The sequence below is a fragment of the Engystomops pustulosus genome, chromosome 10 (assembly GCF_040894005.1).
Source record: "Engystomops pustulosus chromosome 10, aEngPut4.maternal, whole genome shotgun sequence".
In the NCBI taxonomy this organism is placed as follows: Eukaryota; Metazoa; Chordata; class Amphibia; order Anura; family Leptodactylidae; genus Engystomops; species Engystomops pustulosus.
The window spans coordinates 33,239,540-33,262,053 of NC_092420.1; the positions used below are offsets into that span (position 1 = coordinate 33,239,540).

Below are 22,514 nucleotides of genomic sequence, written 5' to 3' on the forward strand. Positions count from 1 at the left end.
TAAATAAGTGAGGGAATCCAGAGGCCAAATCTGAATACGTTTTGGACCTGGTGTTTGGACAGCCTCACTCCACCTGTAAGTTATCTTCAGGGGTAATAGGCCCCACAGTTAACAAATTATGGCTAACAGTGTCTTTGTGACCACCACTGGGCTGCTATATATCTTAGTAAGTTTTTTTTACTGTGCTTTTTTATTTACATAGAATAACAACTTTACAAGAAGAGTCTAAGAAAAATGTATATAGGGTGGTTGGTATGTTTTTATAATGGGCAACTAAAGTCACTGTACTTGCTCCATCACGCCTGACATCGCCTCTGGCTGCCTCCTATGCAATTATTGTCTCTCCATACTTCCATGAAAAAAAAAACATGCGACCAATCAGATCTCTGTATTTTACTGATTTCATATTACTTTGACCTTTTTTAATAACCAGTGCAAATTTTCATTTTGGATTTTGGTATAGTTCAGTTCTTTCAGGATGTGTTAATAAGGCTTGCAGCTAGAACATCATGCAGGCTTTCCTGTACTGGACATTTTTCATATATCATTAGAAAGAGACATAAAGAAAATAAAAGACATAAGAAAATAAAGAAGATATATCATGGTATAGAAATGCTTACAATGCTTAGTTCACAAAAGCTTTGTGCTGCTTATGGATATGATAAATCTCACACACACTGACAGATTTGATAACAGTAGGACAAAATGATGAATAGGATGAAAAAAAAATTTGAAGGTGTCTTCTCCAAACTGCCATTGTGAGATCTCTCCACAGGTGTTCTATGGGATTCAGGTCTGGACTCTTTGCTGGGCACTTTACAAGTCTCCATTGCTTTCTCTCAAACCATTTTCTAGTGCTTTTGGAACTGGGTTTTCAGTCATTGTCCTGCTGGAAGACCCTTGAGCTCTGAGGGAGACCCAGCTTTCTCACACTGGGCCCTACATTATGCTGCAAAATTTGTGGGTATTCATTAGACTTCATAATGCCATGCACATGGCCAAGCAGTCCAGTGCCAGAGGCAGAAAAGCATCCCCAAAACATCAGGGAACCTCCGCCATGTTTGACTTTAGGGACCGTGTTCTTTTCTTTGAAGGCCTCTTTTTTCTCCTGTAACCTCTATGTTGTAACTAACTTCTAACTTTGAAACGCTTTAACATATCCAAGTGATTTTAAAATTGTTTTCTCGTGACACTTTGTACTTCGTGTTAGTTGAAAAATTTTGGTGGTATGTTTTGCATTTATTTATGAGAAAATCAGATATTTGGTGAAAATTTGGAAAAATTCTTGATTTTCGAACTTTAAAATGTTCTACTTTTTCCATACATAGTCATAACCGCAAAAAAATGTAATAACTAACATTCACTAAATGTCTACTTTAGGTGGACATGTTTTTTTATTTTTGTAGGATGTTATGGGCCTTTGAACGTTAGGTGCGATTTTTCACATTTTCATAAAAAATGCAAAATCCTGCTATTGAGGGACCTGCTCAGGTTTCAAATCACTTTGAGAGACCTAAATAAAAGTAAAAGCCCATAAATTACCCCATTATAGAAACTACACCCCTCAACGTACGTGAAACAACTTTTATGAAGTTTGTTAACCCTTTAATTGTTTACAGGGGTTAAAACAAAATCGGATGCAATTTTGAAAGTAAAATTTTTTTGGCTAAATGAATGTGTTTTTCAAAAATGTACAAATTCTCAGTGGATAAAATACCAAAACGCTCCACAAAATTTGATACCCAATCTCTCCCGCGTATAACAATCCCCCATATGTGGTGGTAACCTGCTGTATGGGCACACGCCAGGGCATCAAAGGGAGCTGCGCCATTCAGAGCAGATTATGCATTGTCACTTTATAATGGCTATACAATCTTTATTTTTTTGGCAATTTGGACATATAAGGGCTTATTTTCTGCGACATGAGATGCACTTTACAAATACTTCATTTTAGTGGGTCATTAGCTTATTGATGAGATTTTATTAACTCTTGAATGTATGGGTGAAAAGAAAATTGTCAATTTTGGTTTACTTTTTTTTGTATTATTTGGGGGTCGTACATCGTTCACTAAAAATACTATATTATCTTTATTCTATAGGTCACTACGATTGCGGTGATACCTCATTTATATAGTTTTCAATTTATTTTTACAATTTTACTGGATAAAAACTAATATAGAGGAAATCTCATTTGTTTTTGCATCGCCATCTTTTTGGAGACGTAACTTTAATAGTTTTTGGTTGACAGAGCTAGTTTAGGGCTTATTTTTTTACGTGTTGAGTTGTTCTTTTCAGTGGTACCATTTTTGCGCACATAACTTTTTTTGATCACTTTTTAGAACATTTTTGTGTAGAGATTTTATGAAAAATGTACATTTTTGGCTTGTTTTTCGGGTTTTGTTTTTACAGCGTTCACCGAGCTGGTCCAATAATGTTTCTGAGTTATTGTACGGATTATTACGGACGCGGCGATACCAAATATGTGGGGTTTTTTTGGCTATTTTGTGTTTTTTCACTTTATTGCATGTGTATAGGGAATATTTGTGTTTAGGGGACTTTACCTTTATTTAATTAATTCTTTTTATTAATAAATGTATATATGAAGTGTTTTTAACATTTTTTATTAACTTTTACAGGTTAGCTTGAACAAGTGATCCACTGATCACTTGTTCAAGCTCTTCTTCACATTACACAGTGTAATACAGATGTATTACACTGTGTAATGTAACACACTGAACTGCTGCGCATGCACAGTGTGTTACAGCCGGGTCCTGCTAGAAGGCAGGGACCCGGCACACAGAAGAGGATCGCGCATCCCCAGCAGTCCCGGGGCTGCGATCGGAGCAGCGGACCCTTCCCAAACAACCCCCCCCGTAAAGCGCCGCGGGGGGGGTCAGATTCTTCTCAAATGCCCTTTGTACACCGCAAGGTAATCGCCGCGGCATGTCAGGGGTTAACACCCGCGATCGGAGAAATCTCCTATCGCAGGTGTTAGCGGTAGGTTATTTAGGAGCCGGTGCCAGAAGCATGACGTAATTACTATTACGTCAAATGTCGGGAAGGGGTTAAAACCTTATCACCGACACTAGTTTTCACCTCAATGACCAGACTTGATTTTTCAAATCTGCCCTGTGTCACGATAATTGGTTATAACTTTGGAACGCTTTAACATATCCGGGTGATTTTGAGAATGTTTTCTCGTGACGCATTGTACTTCATGTTAGTTGTAAAATTTAAGTGATAAGTTTTGCGTTTGGGTCTGAAAAAAAAGTGAAAATTTGGCAAAAGTTCGTAAAAATACTTCATTTTCCGAATATGAAATGTTCTGCTTTCCAGACAGGAAGTAAAACTACCCAAAAACTTGATAATTAACATTTATGGAATGTCTGCTTTATGTTGAGTTGATATTTTATGTGTCCTCTTATTTTTCTAGGCGCAGAACTTTAGGTGCGATTTTTCTCATTTTCATGAAAATCCCCCAAACTCACATTTTGAGGGACAACTCAGCTTCCAAGTGACTTTGAAAGCTCTAAATAATAGTAAAACCCCATAAATTACCCCACTATAGAAACTTCACCCCTCAACGTATGTAAAACAACTTCTGTTGAGTCTATTAACCCTTTAAGTGTTTTTCATGGGTTAAGTTTTTCTATAAATTCATGATGTCAGTCCTGATTACAGTAAAAGTAGGATTTGGAGCACACAGTAAAAGGCATTAAATCTGAGCCCACAAGAGAGTAACGCAAATGTGTTTTCTTGAAGATTTCATCACATATGGAATTTTTCTCCAGCTTCTCAGTAGACGGGATACAATAATAAATAACGTACAGTACGTCACTGAGAAGTAAAATTTGTTACATAGAAAATAAGCCGTCACTCAGTTGTGTACACGGAAAAATGAAAAAGTTAGAGATTTTGAAGGTGCATAGAAAAAATGCTGCATCGTTAAGGTGTTAAAACATATGGAGCCCCTTAAGCTTATTTGCATAATTTTAATAAAGTCACATTGGTTCCCTCTGCATGGAGAGGGCTCACGGGCTGAGCTCTCTCCATACAAGTTGGGTGTTTGCTGCACATTGCAGAGGTTTTCACCCAGTACTTATCTGTATTCATCACCAAATAAGTTCAATCTTCAGCTCATCAGACCAGAGTATCTTATTTCTCATAGTGTGAGAGTCTGGGAGTGTTTCATGTGGTTTTTGTGAAAATGTATATGTTGCTTTCATATTTCTTGCACTGAGGAGAGGCTTCGACAGGTGGAGGACTGCAGTGATATGGGAGAAAGTTCCACAAAGTCACCTCTCTGGAGATTAGCCACAGTGATCTTGAGGATCTTCATCTCTCTCACAAGGGCTCTCCTCCCACAATTGCTCAGATTGGCTGGATGGCCAGGTAGAGGAAAAGTTGTTGTCAGCCCAAATTTCTTCCATTTAAGGATTATGGAGGTTCATATGCTCTTAGGAACCTTGACTGCTGAAGAAATTCTTTTGTAACCTTGGCCAGATCTGTGCCTTGCCACAATTCAGTCTCTGAGCTCCTCATGATTCTCATGTTCTCTGCCATGCACGGTGAGATCTTATATAGAGACAGGTGTGTGTCTTTCCTACTCAAGTTCAATGAGTTTAATTAAACACCGCTGGACTCCAATGAATGAGTAGAACCATCTCAAGAAGGATCAGAAGGAAATCGACAGCATGCAAGTAAAAGAGCGTCACAGCGAAGGGCCCCAATACTTCTGCCCACGTGATATTTCAGGTTTTTCGTTTAATAAATTACCAAAATATCTACATTTCTGATGAGGCACAGAGTGCACATTAATGAGCAAAAAAAAAAAAAAGTTCTTACCAATTGGCTGCAATGAAAAAGAGTGAAAAATCTAAGAGGGTTCTGAATACTTTCTATACCCACTGTATATCTGCAGCTGCACTCAAAGACCATACAAACCATACTCAAATCTGGCTAGGCCCTAAAGCTCTTGTTCCATTTTTTAAGAAACTGTTTTTGCTCAGAATGAATTAGGTTGGGGCTTCACTTCCCAAGTAGAATGTCCACCACGTGTTGACTTCACCCAAGATGTACTTTTCCTGCACACAGCCACTAATGTTGACCACCGTTTTTGCCTAATCAGATTTGTTGATGCTTAAAGAAGACCACTGTTCACACCTTTAATCACTTCTAGCCCACTTCACATCCACTACTTCTTAGGTTGCAGGCACATGGACTTGGTTCTATGGATACATACCTACATAGCCAAAGGCTTCATGCCCTCTGACTCATGCCAATTGTTAGCAGCCTGCAGGCCACTATATGGCTTCGTACTCGCTTCATATCACCTCCTCTTTCATTGATGTTAGCCATGTTCCCAGAGTTGGTTTGCAGTGGGAACATGGAAACAATTGCTGCTAAAATCATATTAAAAACAAAGACGACACCGTACAACTGTGACTCACCTTGATAGATTTAATAAATCAAAGAAACTAGATTTACAAAGTTTATATACAAAATAGGTAGATGCCCAGTACTTGTCCTACATTATTATATGCAGATGTGTAGAACAAACCATTTTATACAGTACAGTTTTATATAAGTGTCTGAATATAAACCACATACATATTAGCAACATTACAAAACAAGGCAGGTACATTGCTTTAGTCAGGTTGTAATTACATAGGTGCATAGCAGCAGAGTACAAATATAGAACGAGAATATAAAACACTCTGGGGCCCGATATGACAAAAATGTCCTTGTTCATAACAACTGCAGCGCAGCTTTCATCCCATCAGAGCAGTACGAATGTGTGTGGAGAAGCGGTTTTGGACAACAGGTAGAGATTGTGATCAGGTTTCCATATGCACTACATTATTATATTCTTGTGTGTTAGTTTTATAGTTCTGTATCCAACTCATGTTTTGTTTTTTTTTTATTTACCATAACCTCCTCAGCTCTAAAAGCTTTTCTACTGATATCCCCAATGAGTATGGGTATTTTGGCATATATTTTACTGTAAAACTGCACCCAACAATGGATTTTTATAGCCCAAGACGATGGAACATGGATGCTAAAACCTGACTGTATTGAGTGTGGCCCAAACCTGTACAACCAACTATATACAAAATAAAATTGAAATCATGAATAGAAAAATCCATCTACATTAAGTCCATGATCATTTTAATACCCGATACACATCGGAAGGGCAAAGAAAAAAACTGAACAAGAATTTTGTTGTCCACAATCAACAAGCTCTAAAATCTTGTTCAAATTTAAAATTTGTTTTGCAATAGCAGGGCATAACCCATGTATAGACGTGTCAGCGTATTTAGAAGTTACTCAACCCCATTTCCTTATCAGTGTCAGATATCAGAACTGCAAGTCATATAACATTTACACTGCATTTTATCATGGGTTCATTAAAAAACACCATCCATACTCTGTCCCTTATACTCCCGTTACTTTGTGGGAAACTGCACCCAAGTTGATACGAGCGGAGTTACATTTTCCATCTGGAGAGCCCCAATGGATAGAGCCATATCTATAAGCAGACCTGAAGCAGTTCTGAGGCAAATAGCCAGAGTTCAATTGTGTATTTGTAACATGTGAACCACCTCTACGAGTTCTCATAATATAAAGACTCCTCTTGAAGACTACCTTTAGTTTACACTTATATTCTTATAAAAATCCTCATGCCCAACACACACACAAAAAAAAAAAAAAATTAAAACAAACCATGTGCTGCAGCCATTCGTCCGTTACAGTTGCATAAAATTATCAGTTTAAAGGGAAAAAAAAAAAAAAAGTAGCAGTAAAAAAAATGCCAAAGGCAGAAAAATTACCATTCCAAAAAATCCTTTTCATCTGGAAACTGCATTTAGAGTCCACTTGTAGAAATATTCATGAGTTCTAGTGAAAGTCCACTGGGATCCAGTCAGGAATCAATTTGATTTGTTCAAAAAGTCGTTTGAGAAAAATAATATATATATATATGTATATATAAAAAGAAGAATCACTCTGAATCACTGAAGTCACTTTGAATAAAAGAAGAAGACTGTGAGAACAGCAGCAAGTGACAACGAAAGGTTCACAACAATCTTATGGTATCAAATGATATAAAGAGAAGGTGGAACTGCATATAAAAACAAAATGACAAAAGTGTAAAGATAAATTCACATTTATTTCCCCAAAATGACATCACAGATAAAGAAAATATCAAAATAAAAAAAAAATACCCACATTCCTTCCCAGCTTTATACATTTACAGATTGTATTCATGGACAAACCTCCTAGTACTCATAGGACAAAACAAAGTAACTTGCCCTTTAACTGGTGAACTAGACTGGTTAATAGTTTCCAAAAAGAACAAAGCTCTTAAAGGAAACTACACCCACAGAACCCTCATGTAGGGAATGTATTAACCTCCCTGAGAGTGACATTAGGTTAGTGCTGAAGATGCCGGTGACACATTGCACCATACTGTATGTAAAGCTTGGAATCAGTGATCTCAGCCTCTACCATATCACAATATTTAGAGCAAATTATCTTCTGCTAAAACCTATGCATCAGGAAAAATACTAAGTATATTATAAATGGAAATCTCTATGTATAAAGATATATCATAGGAGAAACTAGGATACTTTATTCTTATCTACAAAACAGGTCCGTTTCAATGAGAAACATTTACCTATAAAAAGGAACAAAATGGGTTTCTCCACAGGGAACACTTGTCCCTTACCTACATAGACAAAATATAGGTCATAAGCGTCTGATCAAGTCTGGCCCTGCAGCCCGGACCCAAACTGATCAGGGTAACAGGGGCAGTGTATACGCACACACTTTTCACTTTCATCTCCATCAGCCCCATAGATGTGAATGCAGTTGGGGCCACAAGGGGGCAACCCCCTTCCCAAAAATCAATTACCATCAAAGTCAACAGGTATCACATTCGTCCTCTGAAACATGGAACAATTAGAGACTCTGGTACTTCATGTGATCATGCATAGCATGTCATGCTACATCATCCCTGTATCCCTTTAAATCAGCAAACACCTCAGAATACACATGGAGTTCTTCAGCATACTGCACACATTGAGTCATTTACCACCAAGCCTAGTACCGCTACCTCCTTAAAGGCTATCACAGGACAATGTTGGCATAATGCTAAGGATTTTGCATACTTTGGCTAACATTTGTGAACAGACATTCAAAAACCTGTGCACATAAGCCCACTGGACTTGGTATTCTGTAAAACGAGAAATGCCACAAGTTCACGAGGGACCTCCAATAAAATCATTGCCTTATGCAAACTGTAATAACCATCATATCACCGATCGACGGTCCATTACTACCAGGACAATCTGGGTGATTTCTATCAGATCCAAATTGTTTATTTAAAAAAAAATAAAAATTAAATCTTCCATAACAAAATAGAAGAACCATTACCCGATCTTCACTAGTTATGCCATGTAATGTAGCAGATATAAGATGGGTAAATGGCATTGAGAGCCACCAGTGTTACACTGGCCTCATTCTTATGGATTGGGAAGGGAATGGGTTAGTGGTTATTAGGAAGATGCTTACAACTGTCCAAACTGGTTCTCATATTTGGTAATTATGTTCTTGCATTTGCCCAGTTCCTTCCGTAACTCAGCGACTTCTGTGCGCAGAGCGGTGTTCTCTTTTTCTAGGAAAGCTGCTCGGACTGTAATCTGGTTCTCTTTGAGTCGCCGGGCGTCCCGAGATCGCTTGGCTGCAACATTGTTCTTCTTCCGTCTGTTCCAGTATTTTTCATCCTGTGTAAAAAATTATTTACACAGTGAGCATCAGTGTATGTTTACAGGATATTTAGAAAATACATGCAACATTTAATGTGTAATACTTTTACTGGGAGTATTAAGGACCTATGCAGTTTATGGACAATCGATTCTTAATAAACAAACATAGTAGAGCGCTTTTACACCCCCATCACATCACATCCCTCTTATTTTGGGGCATTTTCCAATAAATCAACTGGAAAGGACTGGAAGTGACCAACCGGAGTCTTTTCATCAATCTTATAAAGAAACAGGCTTTGTAACCTGTATACATACCTTTAGCTCATCTGGGACATAGATCTTCTTGGCCTTCTTAATCATTGGTTGGGGCTTCAACTCTTCGTCTGCAAATTTGTGCTTCCTTGGATCGAAAAGCTCCCCTCCAGGTACGCTGGAAAGCACCAGATCAGTAGGGTCTGGATTGAAGTTTACTTCCACTTCTACTTTTTCTGGATCAATGGGACTTGGAGGATCTGTCTCTTCTTCTAAAGGGTCAATTGTTTCTACATTACAACATAAGGCAGACATGTCAGTACAGAATAAATCACTCTCTAATCAATGACTACCAACAATGAACTGTTCTGGAGCCTTTTCCATAAGCAGAGTCCTGCTATAGAAAGACTGTCCATACAGATGGAAATACTGCTGGTACCCGGTGTTGACATATCATTGCTGTAGCCAGATGGGAAACCCATTTACAGCATAGGATACAATATCAGTAATGCTTCCTGGGCACCATCCCTTGGTTTTTTCAATATTTTCTAATCTTAGACCAACCCAATAGGACTACAATTATTCTAAAATCAGAAGTACAGTAAATAAAAGCACCTTTTTCCGTCTTCTGTAGCAAAATAGATGGTGACACAGGTGATGACGAAGTAGACGCAGACTCCTCTTCATCCTCCAGCTCAGATACTGGCATCAGTGGATTCTGGATGGCCTGGGCGAGCTGTGTGGGGCTGGATGGGATGCCATTCTCTAACAGAAATTCATCTAAGTCCATGTACTCCAGATGAAAAGATTCACCATCATATGGAATGGTCTTATCCCAGATAGGGGGCATGAGCGCAGCCGATAGCAGGTTTCCATCAAGGCCGTCATCTTTGTCCAATTTAGTCTTGTCCTTGCCTGTAACATACAAAATGGAATAAAATTATTATGTTTATTATAAAGAGACAACATATTCCACACACGTAGTCCCTGCCTACAGTAAAGCTCAGATTACAATTTCCTTTTTAATTAATATACTGTACAAGAATCATTTTGGAATATGGGAAGAAAGCAGGAGTAAACCCTCATGCACACCTTCATTGTCTCCGTGTGCTACACCTTAGGCTACATTCACACGAAGATATGGGGCACGCGATGGAGAGGAGGATGGGTGGGACGCCCGGTGCAAGGCCATACGATGCCACACCGCTGCTGGGAGCCTATTGCCATCTATGGAGACATATATATATATATATATACGGCAGCAAGCCTGCAACTGCATATACGTCCCAATGGCGGTTGTGTGAATGTAAACAGATGGCACACAGCCCCTTGTAGTCGAGCCATGAGTCAGGTTTATTGCAATAACATGGCATCAGCATATGAAATAAACATTTGACAATCCCCTTAATATTATAGTGTGATTCTAAAACTTTTCCTACATGTGAACACTAGGACATAGCAAAATTAGGATTTAGGCCCCTTGCACACTAACGTATTGGGGCTGTTGCTTTGGCCGTATAAGTGCCCCACAGAGGTCTATGGCACCCGGTCACAGAAAGGGGCCTAAGGCATCTTGCAGACGACAGTAATATATATTTTTTTTTACTGTGGCCAAATCACGGCCTCCATAGATGTGCAGTGTGGACGATGTGTGAACCATCTAGCACACAGCCTGGTGCACGAAGCCTAACAAATGCCTCTTGGGACATTCATTATGCCCTGTAGGCCATCTTCATGCCTGGCGTACAAGACGCATGGCTGGGGAACTGCAGCTTTTTATGGGTTTCCACCAACTTCTGACAATTTTTCCCCCAAAAGTGGGTGTGGAAGGGCACAGATCAGGTTGATTGCACTATACCCTCTGCCAGGATACGGGCACAGATTATAGCAAAAATCTACTCCAGGCAGGAACGGATGTATATTTCATTCCTGCGCTGTCAGGCACTGGAATTAGGCGTCAGTCTTTAAAAAATCCCTCCTCTGTGTATAGGGCATCTGTATAGCCACTACCCACTCCATGCAATTGAGTGGAGTGTCTCTGGACTTTGCGTTGTCCTGGTGGTCAGCTGCGCAGTGGATTGCTGACTAATGTGACAACCCCTTTAAGAATTTATTCACAATTTACAGAATTTGTGAGTAATATAGGCATACTACAGATCCCTTAGTGAAAGCCAACAGGAGATATCCAGTGCTGGTACGGCCATAAAGGGCATAGAAAGTACTAAGCTGCTCGATTTCATGCTGTGCAACTATGACATCATAGTACACATGACACATAGTACACATGACATCTTACACTGTACATTAGGACACTAAAACTATACAACTAATAGGAACATTATGGCGCCATCATGGCTGGAACATAAAATGCGAAACCCATCAGTCGCTGATGTTACAGATCATGTGATGAGTCTCCACAGATCATACATCTACATGTAATGGTATGTGGGAAATTGCTATTTTTGTAAAATTGCACAAAAACTACAGAAAGAAACGCAGTATATCCGGTATAATGTGTATGGGGCTCTAGACAGGCTCCACTATACACATCCGGAGCCCTCTACACCCCTGCCCCGCTCATGGCCGCTCAGAGAGGAGGCGCCACGGCCGGGTACTACTCCTCACCGACGTCTCCGGCATCCAGAAAGTTCTTCGGGGGGTTCTCGATAAGCTTCTTCAGCACAAGTGGGAAGGACTCGCCGAGCAGCGATGCCGGGGGCACCGGAGAGATGGAGGCCTCGACTTCGGTCTGCGGAGAGGACATGGCGGACACCTGGCACCGAATAACTAACCACAAATCTGCTGGTTAGAAGCGGATTTCACGTTTATTCATTATTCATGAGCCTGAGGCGTTGATTGGTCAAAGTGGAGACTCCATGCAAATAACCTTCGTGCCCCCTACCAATGGCGACCGCGCTTGCGATGATGACGTGAACTAATAGGCGTGGTAGTTGTAGCCCCTCAACGTCTAACGAGCCAATGTACGGACCGGAGTGACGCGACTTTTGACGTCACGGTAATAGACTTCCTATACGTGAGGCTCATTGGCTTGGGCTTTGCATTAAATTTGCATAATGTATAGCCCTGGCGCTGATTGGCCGACATTGCCATGTTACGCAACCGCACACGCCTCGCAGTCACGAGATTTCACAAGCAGCCTCACGTTTTGTCGTTAATGGCCATCACGTTTGTAGCTCCTCCTTTCACCTTCCCTCGGCCAATGGAATATCGGAATCGTCATGTTTCAGAGGGGCGTATATACATTTATTACTGCTTATTGGCTGCCCCTTGTTTACGGGTTCCGAGCTGTCACAGGGCTCCAGCACGTGCGCCGCACACGGGTGTCATGTGATCAGCAGGCCTCTGTAGTCAGGGATCCATGTTGCACACAAACCCTATAGAATTAGGCCTGGCCCTATTCTCTATGTATTGTAAGGAGTGGAGTGCACAGCATAAATCACCACATAAGTAACATTGTCATATGTAACTGTGCATTATTTACCCACATGCGCCCAACGGGAGATATATCAGGAGCCCCTGAGGGCGCGTTCACACGTTGCGTTTTGGTTGCGTTTTCATTACGTTTGAAACGCATTACAACAGCTGATGAGAGGTGATATACCTAATGAAACTGCCGTTTATGTTTGTTAACGCAATGATCACCCATGTGTTAACAAAATGCATGTGTTAACGCATCCGTTAACATCATGTTTATGATGTGTTTTGTAAACGGAAATGTAAACTGTAATGTAATTAGGCAAATCACCTCTCCTCAGCTGTTGTAATGCGTTTCAAACGCGATAAAAACGCAACGTGAGAATGCGCCCTGAGTATCAGGGGGAGCAGGTGCATCTCTAGTGTTAACAAATGATACGCAGAGCTACTGTCATCTCACAACAGATCCAATTCCCCCCACCCCCACATAGTGGAACTTGCCATTTAGATTAAGAGCATGATTGGCACCTGAAGGGACAGTCTCACCATAGCCCCTTAAAGGGGATGTCTCCAGTTTGATTGCCATCCCCTATCCACAAGATTGGAGGTAAAAATTTGATCATTGGGGTTGTGACTGCAGGAAGACCCACGGATCATGAACATGGACCTCTGCAATTCACGAGAGCGTGGGTCCTGTTCTCAGGAATTGATTGAAGATTGATTTATCCTGTCCCCATTCAAAATACAGGAAATTGCCACACACAGCGCTCAGGTATCTCCAGCACTCTCATAGATAGTTATGAGTTACCTGAGCACTATGTTTAGTGATTTATGACGATCCTATAGCATTGAATAGAGTGCTCCAACAATGTGTGACCATTCTCATGATGAGACAGTACCCCACCGATCAGATATTTAGCAACTAGCTCTCGTAGATAGGAGGTAACAATCACACTAAGGAAAGCCCCTTTAAGGTTTCTCTTCTTGACACAAAGAGACCAGTACATAATAGTTGGAGTCTGGTACAGATGTTGCATTGAGGCCCAAGTTGAAGCAAGTTGAACAGTATATTATTAGGTTTGTTATACATAGGGCTCATTAGCATATCATTGGTCTGTGTGCAGATCATGGTGACAGCTGGAGCACTTTATATATCATCTCTGAGGACATCACTGGTCCATGTTCCAGAACACTCACACTAAAGATATAACGTAAGGCCAGTGATTGGCTGAAGCAGGATTTGGTGATGTCATCCTGCAGCTCTAGTAACATGCGCTAGTGATGAGACACCGAGCCGCTAGAAGAGTTGTAACGGTTTTATGTGTCAATTCTTTCCCTGCCACTGAGAAACTTTTATTCTCCTTGGATAACCCCTTTAATTACTTTCCACTCCAGGCATGTCAAAATAAATGCATCTGCCAAGTTCTCCCTGCGCTGCCCGCGGCTTCCTGGCACCAATTCTTTCCCGGTAGACAGTCTGTGGCACACGGTAAACATTCAGAGAATGGGGGAACTCATCACATCTACTTCTGGTTTCTGCTGTTTTCTAGAAAGTCCCAGATTTATGGTGAAGACCTTCTGCATCTATGATGTACAATAAAAGATTTGTATAGTTTCAATGATTGTAAGCTCTTTTGAACGGGGCCCAAATTCCTATTGTTTTGTATGTGAAACCTCTCTGTAATGTCTTATTTTGTTCTTAAATGTTCCCCATGATCCGGCAGCGAATAAAGACTGCATTGGGCCTTGGACTGTATACATATTATGGCCCCTACAAGGTGGTACTGGAATCAGCTTCTTTGGGAATGGAGGATGTGCCCCCTCTGCCTGTTTTCAATCTGCGGTTTCAGAAGCTTTGGAGGACCTTCAAAGGTCCTGAATGGCTCTTGTGTAGTGAGGGCAGGAATAGACGTACGAGGATTTCACGGGTGTGAGTTCTTCTCGGTATAAAATTTGGTGGTTGATGGGTGGTCATGGGCCCCCAGCTACCGCCTCAACCACCAATATACTAATCCACCACTGCCCATGATGTGTAGAGCACTGCAAAATATGTTGGCGCTATATAAATAAATTATTATTGTTTCCTGATTAAAAACTCTAAATGCATCTCTTAGGGGACATTCACATGGGGGACGTATATACAGCCAATGTATATATGTCGGAAACAAAGAAAATAAAGTCTTTTTTCAGCTCACCGACATGGAGGAGGCCATATGGGGATCAGGCGCACGGAGCAGAGGAGTCGGGCCGTTCCGAGGCAATGTAGAGAAACAAACGTAAGTAAGCTCCAGTGAGGATCCAAAAAATATGGGAAGTCAAGAAAAATGTAGAAAAATCAAAAAAAAAAAGAAAAAAATAGAGCATAAAAACTAACTTTTAATTCATGAGGTTAAAAACCATGTGCACATGGGAAAGAAGAAAGCCATGACGCGTTTCGGAAGTCAATCCTTAGTCATACTGGCGTGCACTTGGTGCACATGGTTTTTAACCTCATGAATTAAAAGTTAGTTTTTATGCTCTATTTTTTTCTTTTTTTTTTTATTTTTCTACATTTTTCTTGGCTTTCCATATTTTTTGGATCCTCGCTGGAGCTTACTTACGTTTGTTTCTCTACAATGTATATATGTCCCCCATAGATGGCAATGCGCACACAGCGTCTTACAGGAGTGGTATGGTGCCGCATATAGCCGTAGCTACAGTTACGCCATTGTCTTGTGGAAATCTGGTACAAACATGTACTTGGCATCTTAGGTGACATTACATTCCCTATTAGCCCTGGTAACCAAGGCCTTATCACAAACTGCCCACAAGTCATATGATTTCCTATAACTACAAATTATTTTTAGTAAACTTATTCACTTATCTAAACGATGAATAATATTCTAAGATCATAATGTCCTGTAAGAAAGTAGCGCACCCAATTTGTTTACCACTTTCTTTAATCGGAGCTGATGGGCAGACATCCATCTCTTGCTGCGGCATTGTCTCATGACTCCAGGGAATGAAATATGCTTTTGTTCTTGCTTTTTCCTGGCCTACATTCTGAGATTAAATGTGTTGATAGGGGAAGGGGTGGAGGATGTGTGATCAGCACATGTGATCTAATTCAAAAGAAGATTAATGTTGTTTTCTGCGTAAAGGAAATATTATTAGAAATTCCTTAAAGAAAATCTACCATCAAAATCCATCATGATAAACCATGGACACTTATTCATAGATCCAGGAACCATGACTGCGATAATCTTCTTATATTTGTCATCGATGGCCTCCTGCCTTCTAAAATATTTTTAATTTCAACTTTAAAAATTATGCTAAGGAGCCAGAAGGCCTCTAGGGAGCATTGCCAGATCCCCTCCGTGCTGTAGGTGATGCTGTACAAGAAGAATTTCCCTCCTGCCACTGTGTGAGATTACATCAGACAGAGGGAGGGGGAAAGTGCTGAAGAAACCGGGGGGGGGGGGGGGGGGGCAGTGTAGCAGTCTGTAAAGCTGCAGCCTGGAGGGGCACCCACCAGAGCCCTTTAGGCTAATAAGCATCATTTTAAAAGTTGATTAGCTGGAAGGAGGCCATGGATAACAAATAGAAGAAGATTACCACAGTCACAGTGCCTGGGTCTAGGGGTAAGTTTCCCTGGTTTATTATGCTTGATTTTGATGGTATATTTCCTTTATAATGTGCCCTTTCATACTGTGCACAGCTACCAACCGTCCTGGACTCGGCAGGATAGTCCAGGCTTTACACCTTCACGCCGTCTTGGGAGACTGCCTGCAAAATCAGCCTCCTGCTACCTCCATACTTGTCTGCTTCTCTTCAGCAGATGTGTGTGGAGGTAGTTCCTCCCCTAGGCAGGCCCAGCCCATGCATCAGAAGAGGAACAAAGACTGCTGCGGAAGAACGAAGGAAAGGTAAGAAAGGTAAGTAACAACTTTTTTTTTTTTGTTAATACAGTTACAGGAGGAGTGCAGGGGCCACAATATGAGCGGGATAGAATGGCAAGACTTGTCCAGTGAAGGCTTCCCAAAGACAAGAGAGCTCATGCAGTACATGGTGCCCAACGTATAACTTAGGCCCCTAGTACATGGGCATTTTAATTCGACTGCGTGCTACCCGTATACGCGTAGCACATGGCCACATTCACATTGGAATGGCCGCATTGCGCATATTGACTATAAAAGCTCGGACAGAGGTAGGGGTTGAAGAGCACCCACCCCAATTCCGTCCTGGCCACGTGCTTTGCCCAAGTGAGCACACAGCCGTCTGACATTACATGCCCTTAACACAGTTTCTATCTGCCTTTGTCACTGCATAAATTCTGATTTGTTAATCTGAACTGGTATGTACTTTTTATCAGATTTGTAAATCAGTTGCAGGTCCCATAAAAAGTAAGGGATGTTAGGAATGTAGGAGCACCCATGGCTCCACTAATGATAAGGCAGGATGAAAACTTCTATGATGCAAAACAACTCTTGTACAATCTGTTCATACAACCAGTACTGAACATATAGGTCATGTGTGGGTTATTTACACCAAAACATCCTACTATAATAAATAATAATTCCTTTTATTTATATAGCGCACACAGATTATGCAGCGCTGCACAGAGCTTGCCAAATCAGTCCCTGTCCTCAATGGGGCTCACAATCTAATAAACCTAACAGTATGTTTTGGAGTGTGGGAGGAAACCAGAGGACCCGGATAAAACCTAAGCAAACACGGAGAGAACAAATAAACTCTTTGCAGATGTTGACCTGGATGGGACTTGAATCCAGCACCCCAGCGCTGCAAGGCTATATATTATATATATATATATATATATATTATATATATATATATATATATATATATATATATATATATAATATGACTATATGCATTGTATGAAATACAGTAGTAACCTGTATACATTTGTTTAGACAGAGAAATAACTGCAGCTACATAACCTGGCGGTGCGTTACTGCAGATTACAGCGCCCGGAAGACCTCACCCATTACGGTTTTATACCTGCAAGAGCAGCCAGGATTTCTTAAAGTAGGTCAATCACATGGAACTGGATCAAGCACAAGCTAAGACAAATGTCCCGACGTGCCCATGACGTGGATAAGCTGCTGGTTACACCCACACACTGTGTTTTGTTAATCGACTGGCTGAACCACAATATTGAGAGCACTTGGCATGAGGACAGGAGTAGAAAATGGCATCCTGTATGAATGTTGGCAAGTGTCAGTCTGCCCTCATAAAACCTTTTAATGGTTTCAAAGCCATAATTAAATAAAGTTTATTACATTTTACTGTCGAGGCATGACTAGTGTTCACTTTTCCCATAGTAAACTGTGCATCTTATGTGAACAATGGTTACATGTCTCTGCAAAGTTCTGCAATGTACTACAGTAATAGGGGTCCAATGTATGACTATTTTACACCGGGCAGAGCTACCTACAGACAAAAGTGTGCACTGGCGGGTCACAAACAATGGACCAGTGTCTGTGTCATAGGAATAGGACCTGCTCTATAATTTACAGCTCAGCAGTCAGCTCATAAACAAGGCCGCCGAAACAACAGTCATGTGTATGAAACCATATGAATATGAGGTGGTGGGGGGCGTATGGTAGCTGTTGAAACTACGTTTAGATATATATGAGGCCAAATGCAGAGTTCAGTAATGCATAGACCTGCTTTCCAAAGGCGATACAATGTGCAGGAGCAGATTATAATATTTTTGGGTGGAAGCCTGATAGGCCTTCAATGGGACCCATAGAAAACCTCCCACAAAGTTTAATACCGCACTGTAGAGATAATAAAGAAATAAAGGGAGGGCCTCCAGCCCTGAAATCCTCTACATCTTTGCTAGCTTTTGACAGTCATGTATCTGTGAGAACTTATCTAACTCTTGATGTGTTCCATGTGATTGACCTACTTTAAGAAATCCTGGCTGCTCTTGCAGGTATAAAACCGTAATGGGTGAGGTCTTCCGGGCGCTGTAATCTGCAGTAACGCGCAGCCAAGTTATGTAGCTGCATCTTCCACTGCCATTAAAGGTCCTCCAGTGGTCCTGAAACTGCAGAACTGAAAGTCAAAGGAAGGGAACATACATTTTCCCCAAAAGTTTAATACTGGTACTGGATGTATGCAGTAAATGTCAAACCAAAAACATTTGCATTGTGGAGGCAACACAATTTCCATACAGCCTAGGACCCATGGAAGTCATAATCCATCCCTGGAAATGTGACTTAGGTCGTGTTCATGACATGTATTTTCTTTTAGACAAATGACTATACAAGATTATCAAATAGAATTTTTGGTACAAATTGCTGGAGATTAGCTAATGTCCCATATAAGTGCTAAATGCCCCCAAAATATATATAGTTATTGCTAAGCATTTATAGATGTAGCACTGATTAATTATAAATATTTAGTTACTTTTCATAGTGCTGTAACAAGAAGACCACAGGTACTCTTACAGGGAACCTGTGGCCGATTTGAAACCTTAAACCAGCCACAGGTGCTTATGGACCAGTGGTTTTGTCTTTAACATCGTCCTGTATACTCACACTCTGTTCCACCAACATAAAAAGAAATGTATATACTTACCTTGTTCTGGGTTCCTGTGCAGTGATACAGTGAAGCCAGTGTAGTACACACTAGATTCACTGTGCATGAGCTCTAGGTATGGCGCGTGTGCAATGAAACTGGGGTGTACTGCGCTGTGCCAAGAGCACCAGAGATGGGGCTTTTCAGACTCATCTATAGCTAAATATAAAGATTGTTTTTTTTATAGCAGCCACAGACAGAAATGTAATGGACCTGACTGGTTCCCTTTTTCGCGATAAGAAAAAAGGGAGACTTATAACTTGGGCTTTATTCAGGACAGACTCAGGTCGCACCACACGCTATCATCTACACTTGTACTGACATATGCAGCAACTTTCTCCCCCTTTGTCTCCACAATGTCACAACCCTCCAGTGATACAAGGATCCAATAGATCCAATTGTAAAGTGTAGCGCGCGCTACAGGACCCCTGATCACCTAGCCCATTTCTTAGATCTTTAATGTGACCCCTACCCCCAAAATCTTCACAACAGATCATAATCCTAATGCACTTGGCTTTGTAATATTTTTTTTATTCATAATGATCACATACATGCAGGTATGTGTCCACAAGGGTCTATTGCCCTGTAGTGCAGTCATCAGACCACACTTGTGACCTGTAGTAATATCCTGCTGGTTTTCTGCACAAATTATGTTGCATATCCCCCCCCCCCCCATGGATTGCAGTTGTGTGGTAAAAATCATGTTATTTAGTGGACTTGTTACCACTTCACCTTCACCACCAGTCCAACGTGGACATGTTCTATGGTTCCTCCTGAACTTCCTTTGGAAATATCCGTTGAATTATTTGATCATTCCTGCTACTGACAAGAGAAGCTGTGGTGATAGCATTGTCCTAGCTAACTGAAAATCCATTGTATATGCAATGTGGGATAGGTCAGTGCACACCTTCACCTCATTCTTTATAGGACAAAGCCACCACCAACAACCTCACCTTGTAGAGCAGCTTTCAGCAGATCCCTGTAATGACCATATAATAATTTAGCCCACCTTGAATACTAATTTGCATTTCAAAAAACAAGAAGAACTTTCTAGCAAGAAGGAAGCTCATTAACAAGACGGTGTCACACCAGGGTGTGGTATTACCTGAAAACTCTCAACAAAAAACACTTTGTTCCACAAATGTATACAGTTTCTCTGTACATTAAATCTGACAAAAGCTGTTTGCAGTAAATAACAAAGAGAAGTTTCAGCATAAGGGGTTCTTTTATATGGAGTGATTATAACTCTTAGAATATCCCCATCCAAAAAATTCAAAATGATTCAAAAAGTATTCAACAGTACAATTCAGTTTAGAATACACAAAAACTGCCACTATCACTCATTAGTAATTACTATATATAGTGGGTCTATACAAATGAGGCAGGGGTAAACGTACTATAAGTGACATACTGTAAGAGCTATGGCTTTTATAGGCCAGAGACCCCACCACTATTGGTAGCAAAAGATATATTATTTAAAATATATATTATTACAGGCGGTCCCCTACTTAAGAACACCTGACTTACATACGATCCCTAGTTACAAACGGAGCTCTGGATTTTGGTAATTTACTGTACTTTAGTCCTAGGCTACAATAAACAGCTATAATAGTTATCAATGGTGTCTGTAATTAAGATTTATTGATAATCCTGGTTCTTATGACAACCCAACATTTTTAAAATCCAATTGTCACAGAGATCAAAAAAATTTTGACTGGGGTTACAATAATAAAGTATACGGTTCCGACTTGCATACAAACTCAACTTAAGAACAAACCTACAGACCCTATCTTGTATGTAACCCGGGGACTGCCTGTATATTATAGAAATCCCCTATTTCTACTAAAAGCTTTCGTTAAAATTCTGTAATCTAAAGCACCATAAAGGGAAATGTATTATGATTTGTTGTTTACAAATTGTATTTTCTTACAGTATGGGTCCCAAGAATTGGTCTAAGATTCGGACCCCTTACGTGTACATTGCACGTACAGATAAAATCCATTATATTTGTGGTGCTCACCATCATTGTAGGGGAAATACATTTAACACTCAGATAGACGACAACCCTTCTGCACCGGGTTTTAGAATCTGGACAGGTATAAATATGCACTTCAAATTTAACTAATAGTTATAAAATAACAACATGTAGCACGAGTTATTGTCAGTTTTGATAATGACAATAAATTATATTTTGAAATTGCTATTTGTGCAAACCCCTTTAAATGCATTGCACAAAAACACTTAAAATGCAAAATCTGATCATAGTTACCTGTGTCCTGGTTTGGAAGTTGGTATTCCAAGAGGGATTTTAACACTTCTGGAATATCCAAAAATCCTTGGATGGTTTCGCTTTTGGACATTGTTGCTGGTAAGCTGCTGCAGAAATAGCTCCTTGTCAGATGCCTGGGATTTACCAGATGAAAAATCTGAAGGGAGGAGAGAGCCCTTGGCTAGTACTGTCAATAGCTGTGAATGGGCGGATGCAGTGCCAGGCACTGACTTGTGAGCCAATGAGGAGGCCGACAAGAGGATCTGTTACCTAACCAGAGCCAGGAAGTGTGCAGGACACAGATGGTTGTGTAAGCACAGAAACACGTGTGTAACTCTATATGTGCAAGTACATGACAGCTCTGAGGTCCTTGCTCCACATAAAGTACCTGACAGCGGTATAATGCATCATTTCAGTTGGCTCATATATGTCTCCCATTAAATAACACAAACCTTAAATATTTCTCAAAAGTGACCTCACAATATAGAATGGTAAATTGCAATGGTAAACACCACTATCAACTATTTTGGTAACACCCTCCTGATTTTTGATCCACATGTACAGCACCCAGACCCATAATACTGCACGCTGCAGTGTAACATGCACCCAATAGACTGGCACTTTGTGTGGCCATTGTCGACTGGCGCACGACAAGTCAATGTTATTGTCTTGTATAGTCAGTGGGAGTGCAGAGATTACAGTCATGGCTAATCAGATTTCCTACTTTGCATGTGCTGCGCAAGCATGTTTAACCCTATTGTTTGATTTTTTTTATTCCTCTATGGAAAAGGGGATCCATGATTCTTAAGCTATCATAAGTGTGGATTTGTTATATGGCATTTCCCTGAGGTAAATCCACAGCATAATGCCCACATTGCAGGAGAAATCCGTAGGGGAACACATTTTGAAGTCAATTTTTGAACAGCAGCGAATAACAAAAAAATTGTGGCTTTGTGCGTATAATTGTGGCTTGTTTTCTGGCTGCTGGATTACTGTTGAGGTAAATCCTGCTTCCCTTCTGCAGTGTACGCAGTTACCCATTCACCTAAAGAGGAACATGACCCCTGATTTTAAAGATTGGTGAAGGCTCCTCCTGTCAATACCCCATCAATCAGACATGTATCACATGAGCTTTGGTTAAGTGGGACTACCTCTTTGGCGACTTTACCTCATGTTTTTTGTAATGTATGTGTAAGTGTGGGGGG

At 40.6% G+C, this 22,514-nt stretch overlaps 1 protein-coding gene and 1 long non-coding RNA gene across 5 annotated transcripts; one reads left to right on the forward strand and one right to left on the reverse strand.

The window, feature by feature from the left end:
• Nucleotides 1–5,446: 5,446 nt before the first annotated feature.
• Nucleotides 5,447–21,472, reverse strand: TEF (TEF transcription factor, PAR bZIP family member). 4 transcript variants are annotated; one of them, XM_072128423.1, is made up of 5 exons: nucleotides 21,310–21,472; nucleotides 9,633–9,932; nucleotides 9,081–9,307; nucleotides 8,572–8,783; nucleotides 5,447–7,022 (listed from the first exon to the last, which is right to left on the reverse strand). In XM_072128423.1, exons 1-5 carry the CDS (start codon nucleotides 21,398–21,400, stop codon nucleotides 7,001–7,003), a joined length of 852 nt encoding a protein of 283 aa, XP_071984524.1. In that variant the 5' UTR covers nucleotides 21,401–21,472; the 3' UTR covers nucleotides 5,447–7,000. The 4 variants fall into 4 exon arrangements, with proteins under 4 accessions (XP_071984524.1, XP_071984522.1, XP_071984525.1 ...); XM_072128421.1 differs by lacking the exon at nucleotides 21,310–21,472 and adding an exon at nucleotides 11,643–11,874; XM_072128424.1 differs by lacking the exon at nucleotides 5,447–7,022 and having other exon boundaries at nucleotides 7,150–8,783.
• Nucleotides 11,293–14,071, forward strand: LOC140104752 (uncharacterized). The gene is made up of 2 exons (XR_011850402.1): nucleotides 11,293–11,458; nucleotides 13,848–14,071. It is a non-coding gene; the product is annotated as an uncharacterized lncRNA (long non-coding RNA).
• Nucleotides 21,473–22,514: the final 1,042 nt, after the last annotated feature.

Bases quoted from the DNA above. Each gene is read 5' to 3' on its own strand.
- TEF (XM_072128421.1), bottom strand. From the start codon at position 11,781: ATGTCCTCTCCGCAGACCGAAGTCGAGGCCTCCATCTCTCCGGTGCCC. The intron at 9,933-11,642 runs GTGAGGAGTAGT...TGTATGTTACAG, and splicing joins TCTGGATGCCGGAGACGTCG to GCAAGGACAAGACTAAATTG. The intron at 8,784-9,080 runs GTATGTATACAG...TTTTTTACACAG, and splicing joins ATGTCCCAGATGAGCTAAAG to GATGAAAAATACTGGAACAG.